We start from the raw sequence: 24,240 nt of genomic DNA, 5'->3' as shown, positions 1-24,240 counted from the left end.
GGGTTTTTCCCAAAATTAGTGAACATATTAAGATTTAAAAAAAATGAAAAAATGTTTTAGATGTATTTAACTGTTCTAAATATATATGCTTGACTCGGAAAGTAAATTAGCTCGTAATTGTGTTTCGGAAATTAGTTCCTTTCTACACATGCTGAAAAAGCTTTGTTGGGTATTTATTCGGGCTGTTACTATACATTTGAGTTTTTCACTTAATGAAGGGTTTCTGTACGCAGGTTAATTGAAAGTAATTTGGTTTTGAATATTTTTATTATTATTATTATTTTTTTTGGAGGGGGTATTTTACGCGAATTCGCTGCTTATCTGTAGTTCTGAAGTAGACAAATCAGTGTTTGATATTGTGAGCAACGTCCCATGCTGGTATGGTACTGTGGCACATTCAATCAAGTCACCTAGCCAGTAAACCCAATCCATTTGGTTGGGTGTTATATTAATAAACAAGCACAGGTGTCTGGGGCCCAGTGTGTCCCAGAATCTCCACAAGTTGGGTTCACATGATGCCTGCGAAATTGATTCAATTTTGATAAAAACTACTCCTATTTGGCATGAATAGTCTTTAAAATAGGGTCCTGGAGCCACTTGCACAAAGTGCTCTTAGTGCTAAAACTATCATAAGTCTATAGTAAAGTATGCAAGTTATGATTGTCGTAGTGCTTCGGTCGCTTTGTGCAAGTGGGTCCGGGTGTCTTTGAGGTTTTCTGCATTTGTTTTTCATTATACAAGTTAAAGGGATCCATGATTTAAATTTATTACATTTGGGTCATGACAAAAGCCCCCATGACGTTCATCGTTTATTTTTAGCTCTGCTATAATGATAATTTGTTATGAATCATATCAGTCAACACATATACATAGAAAAAGGTGAAACAAGCTCATTCCACTGTTGGTTCAAGCAGCAGGCCTAGTGTTTACAAACAACAGGCAGTGGCCAAAAACTGTGATACAAAACTGCTTGTTTGTTTGCTTGTTGTATAATGATCAGATCAGTATTCTGCAATTCTGCGGTCATAGAATATTTTGCAGAAATTCCTACTCAGTGCAGAACTATACCTATCTTGCAGAATATCACAACTTGTGCAGAACTTTTGCAGAATCTTGCATGTATCTGCCGCAGAAATACACTGCAGCATTTGTAACAGGTGAAAGCTGGTCTTAAACTTGTTTATGGATAGTTTATGTTTTGAAGTTGACTTTGTATTATTGCTTATCAAAAGTGCATGTCTGTAGGTTTACACTAGTGATCTCCAGATTCACTTCATCAAGCTATTCTAGCTGTGAAAAAGTTCATGAAAAACTAAGCTTAAATGTTTGCAGCATTGTGGACAGAATAATCAAAATATTTTGGGTTGCAGAATTTACAAAATTTGACTGCAGAATTTTGATCTTTTGGCCATGGAATACAATGGGGACTGATTGACACACTCAGCATTATCTCAATGACGGCGGTCTGTAAATAATCGACCATCCAGTGATTGACATCATGAGCATCGATCTACGCAATTGGGATTCAACAACATGCATCAACCAAGTCAGCGAGCCTGACCACCCAAGCTCGTATGTTGCCTCTTCCGACAAGCTTGGATTGTAGAAGACCAATTCTAACCTGGATCTTCACAGGCAGTAGAGATCTGTACCATTTTTACTTACATGTGTGCGTGTGTTACGTCCTTAATTACAAACGTCAATAAACACAGAGATTCATGTCTACACTTGGGGAGTTTGTATTGGGAAATATTAAATAATAATTATAACAAATAGCTCTGCTGTCTGATATGAGTTTTTTTTTCACATAACCCTAAAGATTATAGAGACAACATACTTGACTACAAAACATCACAGAAAGTTTGCACATCTCTCTATCTCAAATAGTCAGCCAATTTCTGTCCTTTCAATAGCACAGTTAAAATCTTAATGGCTTTGGTTGGTTGTTTTGATGTCTAACGCCGCACTCAGCAATATTCCAGCTATATGACGGCGGTCTGTAAATACACAAATAATCGAGTCTGGACCAGACAATCCAGTGATTGACATCATGAGCATCAATCCACGGGTCCTTAATGGCACAGGTAAGATATGTTCCTGGTGCCTGAATGGCACAGTTGGTAATACATTTTCTTAAACACCTTTTTTTCATATAATTTTTTATACAAAGTGATAAATGTTCTAATAAATAAACTTTCTAATCTATAACAGCTTATTATGTTTGAGTGCCCTGCAGTACTATCGTATTCTGACTGAAGGGGGCTGCTTAGCCAGGCAAAGGTGAAATGGGGTTTAACGTCGCATCCAAGATTATTGCACTTATATACACAAGTGTGTGTGTGTGTGTGTGTGTGTGTGTGTGTGTGGCTGCATGTACTAGTCTGGACTGATGCCGATTTATAGTGCTAGCCCACTGAGATACCATGGCCCAGTTTAACATGAATACCCCACTCCGACACAGTATACTGACTCTGAGCCGACCAGTCCTTGTTTTAGCCCCTTAATGCCAAATGCCAGACAGGGTAACAACAAGTACCATCTTTTAACATCTTTTGGTATGACGCAACGAGGGATCGAATCCACAACTTTTCGTTCTCCGGGCGGATGTTCTACCACTAGACCACGGAGGCTTATTGAATACAGGGGTAATTAAATGGTGTTGACAATGTTATTTTAGGATAATGTTTTCACAGTTGGATTATGGTTGTTTTCAGTGATACTTAGACAACCCAATTTAAGCTTACATGGCATTGTGGTTAACATTGTTTCAAAAGAGATACTTATTAAATCTTTTGATTTATGTGACAAAGAATTCATGGTTTAATATTTAGGTGATTTAGAATATTGCAATGACATTTTGTTTCCATAGTTTACGTATAAAGTATAAAGTATATTTTATGAACAAAACGACCATCAACGTTAGTTTCTTTGACAGGCATTTACAAGTTGGAGTACTAAGTAAGGATAAAAATTTATGGATGAACAACTTCTTTATTACAATTAAGAGCGACGTTTCGGTGTAGGTTCTAACACACTTGCTTGATAATCGTGTTAGAATCACACTGAAACGTCGCTCTTAATTGTAATTAAGTTGTTCATCCATATATCTTATCCTTACTCATCAACGTTAGGTTAAGTTATCTAACAGTTATTATAGTTTAGGTATATAGAATCATTGCAAAACTTAGGCTAAAAAAAATAATGGTCTTGGTTCTCAGGCACGGCCAACATCATAAAGTTTGCCGCACATTTCATTTTTATTTCCATTTTAAAAAAAACCCAAATCCTTAAATATTCCAATTCCATGGTAGTCCAATAATGTATACCATTATTTGACTCATCAAGGAATACATTATGTTGGGAGGCCCTTTCCCAGGTGGAATGTACACAACTGTATATTTGCTTACACAGCTGTTTGTTTGGTTACATACTAAGTAAGGATACGATTTATGGATGAACAACTTCTTTATGACAATTAATTGTTCATCCATAAATCTTATCCTTACTTAGTAATCAAACTTCTAAATGCCTATCAAAGAACATGTTACATACTGGTTTGAACAACAACAAAAAAAAAAGCCACCGCTGCCTGAGGACAAATTCTTTTATTTTGTTAAGCCTTTGTTCCTATTTACCGTATTCGACGCAATAAGCGCCCCGCTCTAATAAGCGCCCACAGCGATATTTGCAAAGATATTGGCTAGAAAACAATTCCAATAAGCACCCCTTCCAATTGATCAATGTACACAAGACTTATTTATTCGTGTATAATACGCACTCGTGTGTTATATGCACCCTTTATTATGGGCAATTAAATCCTGGAAAAATATATATGTTGTATATAAACATTTCAGGCTGTCAGCATAAACCACGAAATTTACGATCTTTCAACTCTGTTTGTTTTTCACCAAAATAATACTCTAATAAGAATATTTCTAATTTTGAGAGCGCCCTGGGCGCTTATTACGTCGAATGCGGTAATGCCCATGATAGCACATACAAACACGAGGATGCATCTTATAATACACATTCCTTTCAAGTGTGTCACCAGGCATTTTCAAACATGTTAACGTGTGCCAAAAGACCTGTTGATCTTTGTGCATGTCACGTCCCAATGAGCACAACATTAATGTTCATCCACTTCCTTGTTCAGTGAGTGAGTGAGTGAGTGAGTGAGTATGGTTTTACGCCGCTTTTAGCAATATTCCAGCAATATCACGGCGGGGGACACCAGAAATGGGCTTCACACTTCCTTGTTCAGTGAGATAGATAATAAGACACTGTGTTAGAATCATAAGCAGTGCCCCATTTCACAAAGCGATTCCGGTGATAAGACGATCACAACTCCCATCAAGAGACATACAACGGTCTCAGCACAAAGATCGCCTGCTGGAACAACGCCCAAGATATTACCGTATTTGACGTAATAAGCGCCCCGCTCTAATAAGCGCCCACGGCGATATTTGCTAATATATTGGCAAGTGAACAACCCCAATTAGCATCCCTTCCGATTGATCGATGTACACAAGACTTTCCACCAAAACAATATTCTAATAAGAGCCCCCTATTTCTAATTTTGAGAGCGCCCTGGGCGCTTATTACGTCGAATACGGTACTTTTTTTGTAACCACTTTCTTTGATTGTTTTACACATTGCTACCTGCCCTACTTGACATGTTTAAAGTACCTGGAAGATAAAAAAATGCAGTTTTTAACGTAGCCACCAATTCAAACCACAAATACAGTAAACTTCCTTCTGGTAAAGACAGCTTCGTCTTATTTAAAGATTAAAATGAATTCAAAATGAACTAAAAGTTCAATTTCGGGGCAAAAAACACAGAAATTTTGGACATACTACTAAAAATGAATTGTTAACAAGACTAGAGCTTGTAACAAAGCAATATTATTGTATTGTTTCCTGATTTGCCCGCCATACCTGTGCTCGTGGGTTTCACCAATGTGGTAAATATTTGACCACTTTCTAAATGGCATTGTGTGTCCATTGCTTTCAGCTATGGGAGCCGCGCCAATTTACACTTGTCAGAAGGGTGTATGCTGGTGATTAGGTGCCTCACTCAGCGAGTGTGGGTTCAAATCCCGGCTGGGACTCAACCCCCCAAAGTACCAGACTAATAAATTGTTATCCCAAACATAACATTTGTTACACAACTTATAGATATGGAAACTTGTTGATAGTGACATTTCTGTTATTTGTTCGTACACTTTTTGTCCATATCAGAAGTATGTTAGACAGCGGTAGAAAGCAACAACAAAAATTGTCCACTAGTCCTTGTAATGATAAAACAAAGCAAAACCCAGAAAAATGGCAAAATTCTAGTGGTGCTTATGATTCCTTAACTGTTGGGCAGTTTGGCAAGGACTTCAGGACTAGTTTCTAACGCTGTTACATCATCAGGGATTTATTAGAACTAAAAACTAAGTGTTCTTGGGTTGGCAAACTAGGAGAATAAATTGTCATTTAGTTCAAAATAGTATTTTTTAGTTCTTTTTTTTCTGGAATTCAGAGGTATTTTAAGATTGCCAATGCAGGAATAGAAATTAAAGTAAAAAGTTTACAAGCCTAAATACTGATAACAAAGGAACACATACCAAAATGTTCCAAATTCTACCACAAGGTTCAAAATTATCATTGATTATCATATAGAGTCCAATAGTCTGAGAATATTAGGGTGAGTGAGTGAATTGGGTTTAATGCTGCTTTTAAATGTTTTCCAGTTATATCACGGCGTGTCAGCTCAATGTGGGAGGAAAGCCCGAAGTGATGCCGGTCTCAGACGTTTACCACTTCGATGAAACCCATGAGCACGGGTATGGTGCTGACAAACCTAGTAACATAATCGAGGCGGACCTAGGATTCGAACCCACAAAATAGGTTTCTGGTTATGCCCAAGGGACGCAACTCTGCACTCTACACTGCGTATCGCGGCGCCTTGGACGACTGGGCCACCCGTGTGCCCCCGAGACTATTAGGAATGGTGACTGGCGAATGACTAGTGACATTTCACAAGTTAAATGGTAACTCTGTGGCATATCCTTGCCACTGACGAGTGAAAACAAATAGTGATTTCTAACCCTGTACAAGCCTTAAGGATACCTATACCATTACTAAAACTTGCTCAGGCTAGCAGGCTAGTGTTAATTTCTATCATTAAATTGAGGATGCCATGTTGCCAACCCTCTGTTGGTATACTGGATGCCAGGCCCTGGTACTCCGGATGCCGCAGGGCAGTATTGTGGAAGCCATGAAATGTTTATCTCGCATGATGCCAATATTTCAATACCGAAATTGATTTTTTTGTCTATTTTTTTAATCAATAAGATACTTAGCCCTAAGCTTATGAGCACACATGGTCATGCATTCTATCTAATCGCAGTCTAATGTATATGCAGCAGCTGTGTACTCTGATATGACTCATCTGCTCATCACAGCTGTGGAAATGGTATCTCTGTGCTGATCAGCGACATAAAAATAGAGTCTCACACGTCAATGTGATAAAAAGCATGAAAAAAATACTCGTATCCCTCGCCAATATGACATGTCCGGTTGTGTGTAAGGCAAGAAATATTTATGGTTTTCAAGATCTGCTCCAGAAACGAACACTACCGCCATTTTCAGTCTTAGTCAAAGTCGTTGCTATTGAAACTCAAAAATTAATTTTTTCGAAATCCCAAATTATTAAAAAGGCACCGGTTTACCACTAGACCTATATATGTGCCAAGTTTAGTGAAGAAATAGAGTACAGTTTTCAAGATTTGCCCAGGAAAGGAGCACAAACGCCATTTTCAGTCTAAGTCAAAGTCGTTACTATTGAAACTAAAAATTGATTTTTTCCAAAAAAAACACAAACTATTATAAGGCACCAGTTTACCACTAGACCTATCGAAGTGCCAAGTTTGGTGAAAAAATATAGTACGGTTTTCGGTTTCAATAGCAACGACTTTGACTTTGACTTTGTGCAAGACGTAAAACAATCACAATAGGACAATCTGCAAGGCTGCATTAAAAATAATGTAAACAGAAATCGAGTTTGCTTGTACAGCCTATTAAAGGTGTGGTTCTCCCTGATCATACTAATGTCAACAATATGAAAAAAACATTTGATATTTCTATGCAAGTTTTTAACTGACACTACTCTTTCAGCATCAATTCTTGATAACACTTTTAACTCGACCTGCTCAGAAGCTGATATTCAACCTCAAGTTTGCAGCAAAATGTTATATAAAATTCCCAAAATGAAATTACATATTTTATCTATTTATTATAACGGCAAAACCTATTCAACTAATAACTAATGTTACCTGTATTATAGTAGTAACCTGTATTACACTGATAACAGGACCAGTTTTGAGGAAGAGGTTTTAATACCGTATTCGATGTAATAAGGGCCCAGGGTACTTTCAAAATTAGAACTAGAGGGCTCTTATTAGAATATTATTTTGGTGAAAAAAACGTTGAAAGAGTTGTAAGACTATAAATTTTGTGGTTTATGCTGACAGCCTGAAATGTTTATATATGACAGATATATATTTTCCAGAATTTAATTGGCCATAATTAAGAGACATATATAACACACAAGTGCGTACTATACACGAATAAATAAGTCCTGTGTACATTGATCAATCTGAAGGGGTGCTAATTGGGATTGTTCACTAGCCAATATCTTACCAAATATCGCCGTGGGCGCTTATTACGTCAAATACGGTACTTACTTTCATGTTATTGCATAATATGCAATTTCAAAATACGATGTACAAATACTTCTGAAATTAAGAGAAGTTGAACTTTAAAAAATAATCCCAAACCAAAAACAAATCCATGTCACAGCATGTTTAAGGGACCATTCATTCTCTCCGACAGCGACCCCTTTCTACAGAATCTTTTTTCTGGTCCTCAAAATTTTGTTTATCTGCGGACATATATGGTATCTGTAATGGGAAGGGGCAGTCAGATTTTCCATTTCATTCAACAGCAAAGTATCTATCCACTTCAAAATATTATCTCAAGATCTTGATCAGCCTACCCCTTCTGATTCTGTGAACGAAATGTGTGACCACCAGTTCTGTATTTTCAAATAGTTCTTTTTATAAATGTGAACATTATTTAGGGACAGGTCATTAATAATAGGGGATGGGTGAGTGTGTGTGCGTGTGTGGTGTGCGTGTGTGGTGTGCATGTGTGTGTGGTGTGTGTGTGTGTGTGCGTGCGTGTGGTGCGTGTGTGGTGTGTGTGTGTGTGTGTGGTGTATGTGTGCATGTGGTGTGTGGTGTATGTGTGCGTGTGTGTGGTGTACGTGTGGTGTACGTGTGGTGTGTGTGTGGTGCGTGTGGTGTGCGTGTGTGTGGTGTGAGTGTGGTGCATGTGTGTGTTGTGTGTGTGCGTGTGGTGTGTGTGTGTGGTGTGTGTGTGGTGTGTGTGTGGTGTGTGTGCGCATGTGGTGTGTGTGTGGTGCGTGTGCGTGTGTGGTGCATGTGGTGTGCGTGTGTGTGTATGCATGTGCGTGGTGTGTGTGTGGTGCGTGTGGTGTGTGGTGCGTGTGTGTGTGCGTGTGTGTGTGTGTGTGTGCGTGCGTTTGTGTGGTGCCTGTGTGTGGTGTGGTGTGTGTGTGTGGTGTGTGTTCCATAATATGATGGTCCAAACCCCCAACCCCAATAATACATGACCAGTATCTAAATAGAGGGGAGTTATGAGCTCTGTAGCAGATCCCTTTTGTGAACAAGTGAGAATAAACTTTGTAGCCTCAGAAATTTTTCAAGTCAAGTCCAGACTAGTGTATTTCAAATAGAGTTGATTTGATTTAACATATTCTTAGTCAACAGATGAATCTGGATTGGTAAACAAGCCATCAGACTTATATTAATACCATTCCAAGACAAAGTAATAGAAACAAAATTATATTTATCAAGTAATATTGAAACATGTTGGTTATACAAATACATTAAAACAGAGGAAAAACGAGTGGTCAACAGTTCGGACGTTGATGGGAAGATGTTCATTTATTAAGAAAAGCAAGTCATTAACAATTTAATACTTAATACTAGTCTTAAAGCATGAGTGAGCGAGTGAGTTGGGTTTAACGCCGCTTTTAACAGTATTCCAGTTATATTGCGGCATGTCAGCTTAATGTGGGAGGAAAGCCCGAAGTGATGCAGGTCTCAGACGTTTACCACATGAGCACGTGTATAGTGCTGACAAACCTAGAAACATAATTGGGGCGAACCGGGATTCGAACCCACAATCATAGGTTTCGGCATGCCCAAGGGACGCAACTCTGCACAGCGAATCGTGGCGCCTTAGATGACTGGGCCACCCGTGCCCCCCTTAAAGCATGAATAAAATCTTAAGTCATATGGACCGAGTTCAAAATATCTAAATTGACAGACTTTGTTTCATTTCCATTTCCATAAAGCACTGAATTTAAACTGTAACCATTCAAATAGAAAAACAAATCATCATTTAAAATATTATAGTAAGGTGCATAAAAAAATAAATGCTTGGTTCTGTTTACCTGACACTTCCTACATTTTACTTTTGATCCGACCTAATTCTACACAGATTTATTAAGTTAGACAATCCCCAGACCCTATCTTGATGCTTTTCATCCATTTGTTCAGTGCTGACAATATGATTCCAACATGTTTCATTAAATTCTGTTTACCCTGTTTAAAGATTGATTGTTTATCTGACATGTTGGTGAAAAACGGTTTTGCTGTCATCCATGCAACAAGAAGAGACTTTATGTAAAAAATATAATAATTTTTCTACCTACCCTTATTTATTTTACACGTTATAGGAACCAAACCTTTTTTTTTAAAAAGGCCTTAGGGCATGTGAAAAAATAATGAAGTATATTGTCAATGGGATAGCCACAAGAGCATGAAGACTTCACTGATGTCTCAAGTACTCACGGAAATGAAAAAAATATGTTTTTTCGACCTCAGGTCTTAAATAAATGCAGTTAATATACAAAATATGTAAATATTCAAACAACTAAATTAGTACTAATTGGGCCGTGGCACAAATAAAGCGTATCAAATGTTTTTATGCCTTTTTACACGTAAAAGTGTGTATAAATGTGAATAAAACAGACTATTGTGAAACAGGGCATAACCAGGTGTAAGTAGATCAAGGTGATCTATGACACCTTGACGACAGGTGAGAACAGGTGCATAACGCCTATAGTCTGTTTCTGCTATGTCAATTTGGTCTTAGTTTTATTTTTGAATGTTGAAAGTGCCTTCAAATTACCTCCTGTAAAGTATATTTTGTATTGTTCACTGAGTTTAAACTAGCAAATCCAGACTAGTACTTTTCGAGTTGTTTTGGTATTTCGTATTTACAGCTATGTAACACTTTGTGTCGATTTTTAAATTCAGAAAAACAGTTTGTTTTCATTTCCGTGAGTACTTTAGTCATGACATGTAAGGTGGGATGAGTCAGAGCTCCAAATAAGCTGCGTATCTGAGTAAAATATGCATCAGATATGCAGAAATATGCAGCAAAATCAAATCCAAGCGTATCAAATACCCAACAAACATTACAGATACGCTACAAAAATAAAACTTGTGTGTATCATCAAAATATTGTGAAGTAACCCTGCGTATTTGATTAGCAAATAAGCAACTTATTTTGAAATTATAAACAGGCATTCCGTCAACCTTGCCAAACTCCATGATGACAGTTACATCATGATCATTTGCCATCACACTTTCTTGTGGAAGTATCATGGTATTTTTGAGTCCTATAAAGCTTTCGAACCCACACGACACCAGTTTGCAGGGACTAGATGAATAGTGTTTGTAAATATTTAACTTAAATAGCCACATGTGTAAAAACTAGTGGGTAACAGAAATTTGAATACCCAGATAGAATTACTGATACCCAATGATTTTAAAATGCATGGGTAAAATACCCACAACAACAAAAGCTTATCTGGAGCTCTGGATCAGTCATCACATAGTCACAGGTTGGCTTACTTACAACATTCCACGTGAAAGGAGTTAACCAAAACGCAGCAAGTCCGAACCAAATGTTGGAGTCTGTCCATGTGATGGCCAGGTCCGGGATCTCCATCTGAAACCACAGCATCACCATCAGTGCTATCCTTCAGGCAGAGTGAGGAAGTGATCAAGTGGGTGGTAATTTGGAGGTTTTGTCTGTTTGTCTTTGTACAACGCCACACTCAGCAATATTCCAGCTCTGACAGCAGTCTTTAAATAACAGTGTTCCAGCTGGCTTTTGAAACAACCAGCCCACCACGACTGGCAACTCTAAAAATTACCAGTCCCCCCTAATTTTGTCAGTCCCAACTTTCAACAAATGAAAAAACGTATGAAAATTACCTGGTTTTAATTCTTACAACTCTTTTTTTAATATTTCAAGACTAAATCACTGCAAATATATATTTAACCTTGAAGCAAAGCGAAATGTTATTTAATAGCACTAAAAACAGACAAGGGGAACCAAGAAGTCAACTGACAAGTTGACTTTGTTCGAAATATATACTTATATGAATATCGTTAAAATTTTGTTCAACAACACTGATTTATTAGATGCTATATTTGCCTGTCCACAGGGACTGGCAGTAACATGAATTACCGGTCTAAGCCTAAATTTACCGGTAAAAAACTGGTAATTACCGGTAAACGTGAACACTGAATAATCGAGTCTGGATCAGGCAATCCAGTGATTGACATCACGAGCATCGATCCACGCTATTAGGATACGATGACTTGCATAAACCAAGTCACCGAGACTGACTGTTAGTCGCCTTTTACAATAAGCATGAGTTACTGAAGACCAATTCTAACCTGGATCTTCATGGGATTGGAGGGAGGGAGAAGAAAATTTTGTAAATAATCTGGACTACATAATCCAATGATTGACATCATGAGCATCAACATGTGCAATTGGGATACGATGACATGCATGAACCAAGTTAGCAGGCCTGACCATCCGATCCCGTTAGTCCCATCTTACAACAAACATTTGTTTTGGGGGAATTGATAAACCAGGAGTATTGATTCCTGGGGTGAGTATATGGTCTCTGCTGTGGAACAATATTTCCCAGATGAGGACTGTATCCATCGGTTAATATCTACATAGGACTAATTCATTGCTCACACCAACCTACTCGCCAAGACCAATTTTGTTAATGTTAATGGTATCCTAAGGCTAGTAGAATTTTCAAACATTTTGGGGGAATTGCTACATGTTATCATTATTCAGGCGAGTAGATGTTTTCGGTTATTTCCATCCCTTACCGTGTAGGTTACTGTAGACCAAACAGAATTTTACTAGACTCAGGCTTCGGACTAGTGGCTAAAGTTAGACAAATTATAAAATTGGAAACAAGCAATAATTTGGATGGTTTGTTAACAATCCTGCTAAGAGTAATACCAAAGACGTATATATATATATACTCAACAACAAAAGTCCCTGTGACACCAATATTTCAGTGTATTTTTCAAACAAGTAAAGTTTGGTTTTCAATATTGTAGTACATGTATGGAATCTAGTCACAAAAACGCAACTGCTACAGAAAAGGATGCATCCCATGCAAAAGTTGACTTTTATGCAAGCCCCATGCATTTCACTACCCAAGAATGGGTATAAAAACATGCCCGTTAACGGGATTCCATATGCATTGTTTAGCATCGTGCTGACAACAACCACTCAGAAAAAAACAACAAAATTACGCAATTATTCAACATTACGAAATGCCACGCCTGTCCGACAATGAGCGTCTGCAAGCCATTAGTCTGCTTGAAGCAGGATCGAGTCAATGTGATGTTGCAAGACAATTTATGTCTACAGAAACACCATTTGGTGTTTATGGCAACGTTGGCAACAGACAAATGCAGTCAGAGACCATCTCGGAGTGGCAGGCAATGCGTAACCAATAATCAACAAGACAACTGGATTCGAACAACACACCTACAAAATTGATTCCAGCCAGCAACAGTGACTGCAAGAAGCATCCCTGGCCTTCTACGAATATCTTCACAAACCGTACGTCGTCGCCTCAGATGTGCAGGGATAGTCGCCAGAAGACTTGCCAGACATCCCATTTTGACAGGAAACCACCATCAAGCACGTCTACAGTGGTGCACCTCAGCCACAGCGATGTACGGATTCAAGTGTACCGACGGCGAGGTGAACTTTACATCAATCATTGTGTCATGGAAGAAGATTGGTTCGGGACCAGCAGCGTTATGGTATGGGGTGGGATTACAGCAAGACAGAAGATCCGTTTGATAGTGATAGATGGAAATCTCAATGGTTAGCACTACCGCGATGACATCATCAACCCTGTTGTTCTCCCGTTTTTGCATTCTCATGGCCCAGGCTGTACCTTTCAACATGACAACGCCTGGCCTCATCTTGCTCGACTTGTGTCCCCTGGCCGGCTTGCTCCCCTCATCTCTCACCAATCGAGCATGTGTGGGATGAGATGGATCGGCGCCTTCGACGTCAACCACGTGTTCAACAGACACTTCAGGAACTTCGAAACATGCTCCAGCAGATACGGACAGATATCCCACAGGACTTTGTGCGACTTCTATGAGACGAAGATGTGTTGCTTGCATCGCAACCAGAGGTGGACACACACGCTATTGATTTGTAAATTGACATATTGGCATGTTCATGTTTTTTATGAAATCACGCATTTTCTGAAGTCAGTATGGCAAATTAAACCATTTGAACACTTACAGGAGTCATTTATCTGTTGCAAACTGAAACTGTTTCCGATTTGGTAAAAAACATAACTTTGCATTAAATCTTATTCAGTGTCACAGGAACTTTTGTTGTTCAGTATATGTATGTCTTTGGTAATACTGAACCACAAGGGACTGTTCTGTGGCTGTGGTCCTGTTGGCTAGGCTACCTATAGTTTGTACGACTCTAAAGGGGAAGTTCCAATGAACCTCCCAATGCATTAACTAGTAGAAGTGAAAAAGGTAGAATGTAGGGCTGGGACAACTCGGACAAGTCCAAATTAACTACCTGGGTACCCACCCCCTATTATCCGACCCTACCTGGGTACCCGCTGTAGGTCACAAGAGTAGGGTACAAAATGTCCAATTGGGAATTTTTTTACCAGAGCCCTGGCAAAAAGTATTTAGGTACACTATGAAATGATCTGGTCATGCATACACTGAAGTTGACTTACATTTTATCTTTATTTAACCATATAAAAATCAGAAAGAAATGAGAACATTAAACATGTAGTGTAACCATGGCGTTGTAGATAATTTTTGTCATTAAACAAAATATATAGGCCTGGGGCACCTGGGTCCTACTCAGTACCCACCCGACACGATTACCTGAGTTACCCCTCCAGTCCCAGACCTAGCAGAATGTACCTACTTAGCACCCATATATATATATACTGTATTCGACATAAAAAGCGGCCAGGCCGGTCTCAAAATTAGGAACAGTGGGCTCTTATTAGAATATTATTTTGGTGAAAAAAACAGAGTTGAAAGATAAATTTCGTGGGTTATGCTGACAGCCTGAAATGTTTATGTACGACAGATATATTTTTCCAGAATTAAATTGCCCATAATTAAGGGTACATATAACACACGAATGCGTATTATACGCGAAAAAATAAGTCTTGTGTACATTGATCAATCGGAAGGGGTGATAATTGGGATTGTTCACTAGCCAATATATTAGCAAATATCGCCGTAGCCGCTTATTACGTCGAATACGGTACTACAGGTTACACAGATGCGTCATTTTGCAACTGAATAATTACTTTTCTAATGGCAGCAGTGTAAACGTATCGTCGGTTTAAACGTAACCCCTTTCCATTTGCCTCATGTTTGATACGAACGGGTACCTACCATTCGCTGGTAGCGACCGGCAAAGTATCCAATATAAATAATCACTCATGCAACATTACACATTTAGCGAGTTCAATCGTCAGTGTAACTTTCAAAACAACACTGCGCACACGTAGCCAACACCTGATGCATAAATCATAAGACGTTCGTAGGCTTAGGCCTAGCCTAAATCAAAACCTAGCTTAACGTTACATAGAATGATTTTCAAAATGGCAACAACCTCGCTAAAGTCCAACAACAGCCTATCTTCACAACACCCCTTTGGTTGCCTGATATCGTAGTTATAATTCATGATACGCCCTCATTGGATCGCTTGTTTATCAGCGACTTCCTTGTAAACAACCGTCCAGAGCGTGGGTTCGTCAGGACGCAACGCGAGTTTGTCAGGGGCAGATAACTACACCATTTGCTAGCCGCTACAAAATTCAAATCTAATCAGAACAGGTATTAATCGATAAACGTAAACTAAATCACTGGCTATTAGTTATGTTTGATAAAAACTACATTCGAACCATCCTAACTGTATTAATTAACTGTATCGATACATAAACAGACGTTTTCAGACAATAACAAAAGTTCAAATAAATAGATCTGTATTGAAATAGGTTAGATCTAAAAAGTGTCATCGGGATTTTATTTATATATATATATATACATGGGCGGATACAGCTTTTTTTAAAAGGGGTGTGTGTGTGTGCACAATTAAGATCTATTTATTGTCTGTGGTGGTAATTTTAACAGAAATAAAGATTTTTTTCGAAAAAGAAAAGGGGGGGTGACGTCACAACCACACTACGTCATCGTTTTGGTTTTTGACGTCACAACAATACCCCGCGACAATCGGTAGTCAAACACGCCTTTGGACTGACGTGCAGATAGTGATAGAAAGAAAACCGAACTATGAGCGAGAAGAAGCCGCGGGCTATGTCCATCACCAAGGGCCTTGGTGTGCCATCCGCCAACGACTCGGGGATGGGGGGCAGGAAGAAATCCTTGTCCCGTGTCAGTAGCAGTGTTTCACAGTCCGACACAGGTGAGCTATCATAGATGTATCAAATGACCCGTGAAGATCCGGGGTAGAATAGGTTTTCAGCAACCCATGCTTGCCGTAAAAGGCGACTATGCTTGTCGTAAGAGGAGAAAAACGGGGTCGGGTGGTCAGGCTCGCTGACTTGGTTGATGCAGGTCACCGTGTCCCAAATTGTGGGATCGATTCTCATGATGTCCATCGACCCGTGAAGATTCCGGGTTGGAATAGGTCTCCAGCAACCCATGCTTGCCGTAAAAGGTGACTGTGCTTGTCGTAAAAGGCGACTAACGGGATCGGGGGGTCAGGCTCGCTGACTTGGTTGATGTATGTTATCGTATCCCGGATCGATGCTCATGATGTCAGTCACTGGATTGTCTGGTCCAGATTCGATTATTTACAGACCGCCGTCATATAGCTGGAATATTGCTGAGTGCGGCGTTAAACAACAAACCAACCAACAAACCAACCATGATGTCCATCACTGGATTGTCTGCTGCACTCAGCAATATTCCAGCTATATGACGGCGGTCTGTAACAAATCGAGTCTGGACCAGACAATCCAGTGATCATGACTGGATGCTTTTATGAAACTGGAAAAATGGACGACTTTTAAAAACAACGAAAAGTGCAAGATTGAGGGTGATGGAAAAAACACTCACCTGAACGTAACCAGTGGTTTAGCTCATGCACGTGCAATACACGATAAGCAACAGTCAAAGTGGGTATAAAATGGTGCAATCCAGATGCAAGTGAACTGCATTCTTAGAAGTTGAAAATTCGACGTTTTATTCTTATTGTCTGTGTGAGCCCTCAATTATGACGCTGAGTACATACTGGTGTTGTGAAAACATGAATATATCGATTTATTTCTGTTTACACTGATTATTAATTATGGAAGATATACACATGCACATAAAATTAATATCAAACCTACATTGTTCTATTGGCCACGAAATATAAGACAAGGTACACCGTCTGTCTTTGATACGATTGTTTCTTTGGAGTTAGAATTTATTTACAATGTAATTAGCTTGATATAGATTAATTACCGGAGCCAAATTATATAGATAAAAAGACAGATATTAAAAGCAAAAAAAGCCATTCCGTCATTTAGCTAAACTGAGGAGCAAAAGAAACTAAACTTCTCAGTTTGATATTATGTTTGACTTTCAATTGAAAATATTTTTTTAATATGATTTGATTTAAAACTTTTAAAGATGAAAAAAGAATCGCACAGTACACAGCTGCTGATCGGTATTTCAGACATCAAACCGGAAAATCAATAAATTTGCTATTTTTCCGGCACAAAATACAACATTTCAAACATGGCAGGGGTCATGTGGTTGCAAATTAATTTCTTACCCCAGTCTTCATTGAACTAATATATTTTTACACAAAATTACCCAGCCACAGATTACTTTTAACAAACAGTTGCAGGAATGATTGATGGTTAAATATACATAATCAAATTAAACAATCAGTTCTTTCAATTTTCATTTACATAAAAAAACCTCGATATACTCACTCCCCCGCCTCAGCCTTGTTTGATTTGTCTTCGCTTCCAATTTATGTATGATGTCTGAAACATACGCGTTTTGCATTGGATGTGTGGTCGGAAACGTCTGTGCCTTAACGCGCCTAGACTAAAATCTAGTCTCTGAAATGAACATATCGTACATAAAAACAGTTGTTCAGTTATCTTAATAAAAATATAATAAAAAGGAGCCCAGTGACTCTCTTCATTCCTGATACTGCAGTGATCTAGACTTGCCAAACATTATAGACTTGCATGGGCTGTATTTGATATATATTTGTATCAGGGTCTGTAAGACAGACTATAACGCGCCTAGTACACGCAATTAACAACACATCCCTCTATTAAATCAGTATTGCATTACAGTGTATGGCAGCACATTTATCAGACTGCTTCATATGAACACGCGCTGAACATCTGTTGAATAAAGCGGGCCAATGTAAAGAATAATTATTGTACTGACCTATTTATAAGTGTACATTTGGGCTATAATGGCAAGTTTGTAATGGTAATATATATACACAACTCAAAAGAACACCCGTTTCTTTCATATTACTATAGTTGTATCACGAATCGGTTACGTTTTGTTTGTAGTATATGCAATAAGACTCACCACTTGAACTGATCCTTGAAAATCCGGGATAGAACAGGTCTTCAGCAACCCATGTTTGCCGTAAAAGGCCACTACGCTTGTCGTAAGAGGCAACTAATGGGATCGGGTTGTCAGGCTCGCTGACTTGGTTGATGCATGTCATCGTATCCCAATTGCTCGGATCGATGCTCATGATGTCAGTCACTGGATTATATGGTCCAGACTCGATTATTTACAGACCGTCGTTGTTTAATGCCGCACTCAGCAATATTTCAGCTATATGACGGCGGTCTGTAAATAATCAAGTCTAGACCAGACAATCCAGTGATTGACATCACAAGCATCGATCCACGCAATTGGGACACGATGACATGGTCCAGGGCGCCGGAATTCGCTGTGCAGAGTTGCGTCCCTTGGGCACACCCTAAACCTACGATGCCGGTTCAAAATACGATGTCACTGTTTGATAATGGCGTGTCCTAAATAGATATTGTGTGTAAAATATTACATATCATTCCTTATATATATATCATCACAGCAACGAAGCCCGATCTTGAGGTGAAGTGTATAAGGAGCCTTTGTAAGTCTATGAAAAATTGTATTTTATTGTGGAGTTGTGTCCCTTAGAAATGCCAGAATCTTATAATCAATGGTTCAAATCCAAGTTTCGCCTAAATGTTTGACAGCACCGCGCTCGTGGGTTTCACCGAAGTGGTAAACGTCTGAGACCTGCATCACTTCGGGCTTTCCTCCCCCATTAAGCTGACACGCCGTGATGCAGCTGGAATACTGTTAAAAGCGGCGTTAAACACAACTCACTCACTTATGTACACAGGGCGGATGAGAGGAAGAAAGAAGAAGGATGCACTCTTGGAGGAAGGGCCCGCTACGCCTGAACAAGTCAAGAAGGCGATGTGGGATCAGATGCTGGCTGAATTGAAGGCTGCCCCTGGCTTAGATAAGGTGAGCACCTTGGCGTCATCATAAGAAAACAAACAACATGTCAACCAAAAAAAACAACCCCGCCCCCGCCCCCCCCCAAAAAAAAATACAGACAAAAAAACCCGGCTCCGTGGCCTAGTGGTAGAACGTCCGCCCGGAGAGCGGAAGGTCCAGGATTCGATCCCCGCCCGCGTAATTGTTACCCTCTCTGGCGCTCGGCATTGAGGGGCTAAAACAAGGACTGGTCGGCTCGGAGTCAGTATACTGTGTCTGAGTGGGGTATTCATGTTAAACTGTGGCCTGGTACCTCAGTGGGCTAGCATCATAACATCGGCAATGGTGCGCAAGGGCGGGAGTTAGCATTTTGTAAAGGGAGGGGTCCAAAATATCAAAATCCTCTCTCACCCCCAGGACCCCCGTTGTATCACTCCATCTGCAACATCCCTGTGGCAGGACCGACCGATGTTACCAGCCATGAACTGCTTCGTTAGTCATGGGCTAAACATGCAACTACACTGTTCGTAAGGGGGGCGGTCGGGTAGCCTAGTGGTTAAAGTGTTCGCTCGTCACGCCGAAGACCCGTGTTCGATTCCCGACATGTGTACAATGTGTGAAGCCCATTTCTGGTGTCCCCTGCCGTGATATTGCTGGAATATTGCTAAAAGCGGCGTAAAAATATCCTCCCCACTCACTGTTCGTAAGAGTCGACTACGCGACTACAAAAATATACTATATATACCAGAGACCATAATTCTTTATTTAAGGCCACGTATAAACACAGCGTTGGAAATTAATGATGATCGCTGGGATCTTGAATCACGAATGAAACATGGTTGGCATTAGTTGCACGCGATTTCAAATCACGACGATAAGGATGTTGAACGATGTATGCTGCAAGTTGTTACAACTAGTCGCACGTGAGAACGCACCTGCTGCCTGGTATTAAGTCTGTCTGGTTCATGGTTCAGCCTGCATTTGACGGGGTTTCATACCTCAATTGCAGTCTTGTTAAAGTTCTACTCCTACATAAACCAACCGCCTCCGTGGTCTAGTGGTAGAGCGTACGCCGGAAGAGCGGAAGGTCCGGGGTTCGATCCCCGGCCGCGTCATACCAAAAGACGTTAAAAGATGGTACTTGTTGTTACCCTGTCTGGCGCTCGGCATTAAGGGGCTAAAACAAGGACCAGTCAGCTCGGGGTCAGTATACTGTGTCTGAGTGGGGTATTCATGTTAAACTGCGGCATGGTATCTCAGTGAGCTAGCACTATAAATCGGCATCAGTGCGGACTAGTACAGGCAGCCACACAAACACACACGTACATGCACGTCGCTATATAAGTGCAATAATCTTGGACGCGACGTTAAACCCCATTTCACTTCACTTACATAAACCTCTTCCTGAAGATGCGCAGACACTCAATAGGAGGTCGCTTCAGGTAAAGTTTGCGATCAGCCAATAAGGATCGAGGTTATAAATGCAAGTACAAGTGAGCGAAGCATTCAGAGAAGCATGTCTGATTTGTGTATCTAAAAACGAGTATAATCGGGGAGAACGCGGATGCAAAAAAATAAAGCGGCGCTGTTATATTGGCCGGTTATACATCCTGTCATTTCTGAGCGTCACTGTATTTACACCCAAGAAGGTGTGCTATTAAGTGTATATTTATGTTCCGTGGGTGTTTTACTTTGCTAAGATCGAAGTTTCCGAAAACAAATCAATCTGAATGATTTAAGAGATAAGTTGAGATCTAATACGCATCCTACATTTAGACTGAGCGGTTCACCTTTATCCATGGACAAAATCAGATTTTAAAGAGGCTGTTCTAAATCTGTGTTTAACAGCTGAGGAAAGAGATGGTCCAGCACGATGTGTTGCGGAAGAAGAAGGCGAAGATGGTCAGGTTCACAGTGAGGAAGATGAACCCAAACTACAGGAAGAGGTCGGTCCAAACTTTTATACTTCAAATGTCTCATTGCAGAAGTTGTGCTACAACTGTAATACTTCAAATTAAGCTCGTTTCAGAAGTTGTGCTATAACTCTATTACTTCAAATTAAGCTCGTTGCAGAACACGCGCTATAACTGTAATACTTCAAATTAAGGTCGCTGCAGAACACGCACGATAACTGTAATACTTCAAATTAAGGTCGATGCAGAAGTTGTGCTACAACTGTAATACTTCAAATTAAGGTCGCTGCAGAACACGCGCGATAACTGTAATACTTCAAATTAAGGTCGCTGCAAAAGTTGTGGTATAACTGTAATACTTCAAATTAAGGTCGCTGCAGAAGTTGTGCAACAACTGTAATACTTCAAATTAAGGTCGCTGCAGAACACGCACGATAACTGTAATACTTCAAATTAAGGTCGCTGCAGAAGTTGTGCTATAACTGTAATACTTCAAATTAAGGTCGCTGCAGAAGTTGTGCTACAACTGTAATACTTCAAATTAAGGTCGCTGCAGAACACGCGCGATAACTGTAATACTTCAAATTAAGGTCGCTGCAGAAGTTGTGCTACAACTGTAATACTTCAAATTAAGGTCGCTGCAGAAGTTGTGCTACAACTGTAATACTTCAAATTAAGGTCGCTGCAGAAGTTGTGCTACAACTGTAATACTTCAAATTAAGGTCGCTGTAGAAGTTGTGCTACAACTGTAATACTTCAAATTAAGGTCGCTGCAAAAGTTGTGGTATAACTGTAATACTTCAAATTAAGGTCGCTGCAGAACACGCGCGATAACTGTAATACTTCAAATTAAGGTCGCTGCAAAAGTTGTGGTATAACTGTAATACTTCAAATTAAGGTCGCTGCAGAACACGCGCGATAACTGTAATACTTCAAATTAAGGTCGCTGCAAAAGTTGTGGTATAACTGTAATACTTCAAATTAAGGTCGCTGCAGAACACGCGCGATAACTGTAATACTTCAAATTAAGGTCGCTGCAAAAGTTGTGGTATAACTGTAATACTTCAAATTAAGGTCGCTGCAGAACACGCGGGATAACTGTAATACTTCAAACAAAATTTACGTGCCACAGGTGTTCTTAATGAGCTTAATGTAATGTATGACCCATGACAGAATGCAGTAGTAATGTGATTTTTCATCTTCTTAAACGTCATTTGAGAAGTACACGAAAGCACAATTCACACAAAGTATTGATACATTGTGTAGTCATCACATCTACAGATGTCGAACTATTCCTCTTTCCAGGATGTCGGTGGCGGTGGCGGTGCCAGCCCCGAGTGACGTCAAGGCGGTCCCACTCACGTTGCCAGGTACGTCACACAGAAATACAAATAAAGTCCCGTGAAGATTCCGGGTCTTCAGCAACCCATGCTTGTCGTAAGAGGCGACTATGCTTGTCGCAAGAGGCGACGAACGGGATCCCGTGGTCAGGTTCGCTGACTTGGTTGATGCATGTCATCAATCCCAATTGCGTGGATTGATGCTCATGATATCAATCACTGGATTGTCTGGTCCAGACTCGATTATTTACAGACCGCCGTCATATAGCTGGAATATTGCTGAGTGCGGCGTTAAACAACAAACCAACCAACCAACCAAAGCATGTCATCGTATCCCAATCGCGTGGATCGATGTTCGTGATGTCAATCACCGGATTGTCTTGGCAAGATTGGTTATTTACAGACCGCGATCATATAGCTGGAATATTGCTGAGTGCGGCGTTAAACAACAAACAAAGAAAACAAGTTCTGATCTCCAACGTGTCCGGCTTGTCCCACGACCGATTCGGAAAGAAGTCGATTGCCTGCGGACGGACTGAAGGATGGACAGACGATGGACAGACGACGGACAGCGTCCACAACAATGCCATAATCTCACCCAGACTTCGGGCTGATAAACTATAATCGCTTTGTTTGTTTGTTGTTAAACGCTGCACTCACCATTATTCCAGCTATATGACGGCGGTCTGTAAATAATCGAGTCTAGACCAGACAATCCAGTGATTGATATCATGAGCATCAATCCACGCAATTGGGATTGATGACATGCATCAACCAAGTCAGCGAGCCTCGATGACATGCAATCAAACACGTCACTGAGTTTGATCACCCGATCGATTTTATCGCCTCTTAGGACAAGGTTGTTGGGGACCTATTTTCTTGCGAGGAATCCCCAAGGGAGACAAAAGCTTTTAAAGCCTCACTTCAAACATGAACTTCCACTACATATGTTCTCGTGTTTTTCAGCGCATGAGGGTCCCCGGCTGGATAAAAGTGGGCATGTCGTACCGCACAGCATTCTGGGAAGTGTGGAGAATTATATTGCGGAAGCGCAGAGGCGGGGAGTGGTGCACGTGGTGACGTCGAATAAGGTAACCAGTAACGTGTAGACTGTGAACAGTCTCTATTTCCAAACTGAATTAATAAAATATTAATAGAAATCCGAAGTACATATCTCCTCGTTAATGTTGTCTTCTGACTGAATATATGAAAAAACAACTCTAAAAATTCTTTTATTGAATTGATGTTGCAAAATAATTGTGCTGTTGTCAATAATTTACAGCAATATTCCAGCTAAGTGACGACAGTCTGTATATAATCGAGTCTGGACCATATAATCCAGTGACTGACATCGTGAACATCGATCCACACTATTGGGATACGATGACATGCATCAACCAAGTCAGCGAGCCTGACCACCCGATCCCTTTAGTCGCCTCATATAATTACGACAAACATATTCACCTTTTATGGCAAGCACAGGTTGCTGAAGCGCTATTCTCACCCGTTTCTTCAGGAATCTTTTGGCTTCTAATCCAAGCATAGTTAGTATATTGTGATGTTTTAAGCCCTTTTGAAAATCTGAATAACTTTTAGTCAATCGGACGGGGAAAAAAATGACTGAAATATTTTGGTGTAAACTGACAAAGCAAAAATTTCAGTCATTTTACACATTGACTGTAACATATAGACATTATTATCACTAGAGTGAGTGAGTGAGTATGGTTTTACACCGCATTTAGCAATATTTCAACAATATCAAGGCAGGGACGCCAGAAATGGGCTTCACACAATGTCGGGAATCGAACCCAGGTCTTCGGCGTGACGAGCAAACACTTTAACCACTAGGCTACCCGACCGCCACTATTATCACTAGAGGTGAAAGAGGTATTTCGTCTTGGAGGAAGTAGGAACGGTCGTGTAGTCTCGTGGTTATTGCGTTCTCAAGTCAAGCTGACGTCACGGGTTCTATTCCCAACACGGGTACAGTTTGTGAAGCCATTGCCTGCCATTATAGTGCAAGAC

The 24,240-nt window shown here is 40.0% G+C and overlaps 2 protein-coding genes across 3 annotated transcripts in view; one reads left to right on the top strand and one right to left on the bottom strand.

The window, feature by feature from the left end:
- The window catches only part of LOC139461207 (phosphatidylethanolamine N-methyltransferase-like), a 31,234-nt gene extending 16,006 nt beyond the window's left edge, over positions 1–15,228 (bottom strand). Inside the window, exons 1-2 of one of the 2 annotated variants that reach the window (XM_071242806.1) lie at positions 15,091–15,228; positions 10,999–11,091 (exon numbers count right to left, since the gene is read on the bottom strand). In XM_071242806.1, coding sequence (XP_071098907.1) covers positions 10,999–11,091; positions 15,091–15,162 — 165 coding nt within the window. In that variant the 5' untranslated portion in view covers positions 15,163–15,228. The other variant, XM_071242807.1, reaches the window with a different exon arrangement.
- Positions 15,229–15,770: 542 nt separating this feature from the next.
- Positions 15,771–24,240, top strand: part of LOC139460391 (MYCBP-associated protein-like) — a 40,151-nt gene continuing 31,681 nt past the window's right edge. The window contains exons 1-5 of the mRNA XM_071241886.1: positions 15,771–15,903; positions 18,862–18,989; positions 20,811–20,908; positions 22,181–22,245; positions 23,182–23,306. Of these exons, the coding sequence (XP_071097987.1) occupies positions 15,771–15,903; positions 18,862–18,989; positions 20,811–20,908; positions 22,181–22,245; positions 23,182–23,306 (549 nt within the window). The remainder of the gene's footprint in view (positions 15,904–18,861; positions 18,990–20,810; positions 20,909–22,180; positions 22,246–23,181; positions 23,307–24,240) is intronic.

Source organism: Haliotis cracherodii, unplaced genomic scaffold (genome assembly GCF_022045235.1).
Source record: "Haliotis cracherodii isolate W230 unplaced genomic scaffold, xgHalCrac1.p SCAF_14, whole genome shotgun sequence".
In the NCBI taxonomy this organism is placed as follows: domain Eukaryota; kingdom Metazoa; phylum Mollusca; class Gastropoda; order Lepetellida; family Haliotidae; genus Haliotis; species Haliotis cracherodii.
Note: the sequence above shows the minus strand (reverse complement) of the source record. Positions and strands in the feature narration are given on the sequence as shown.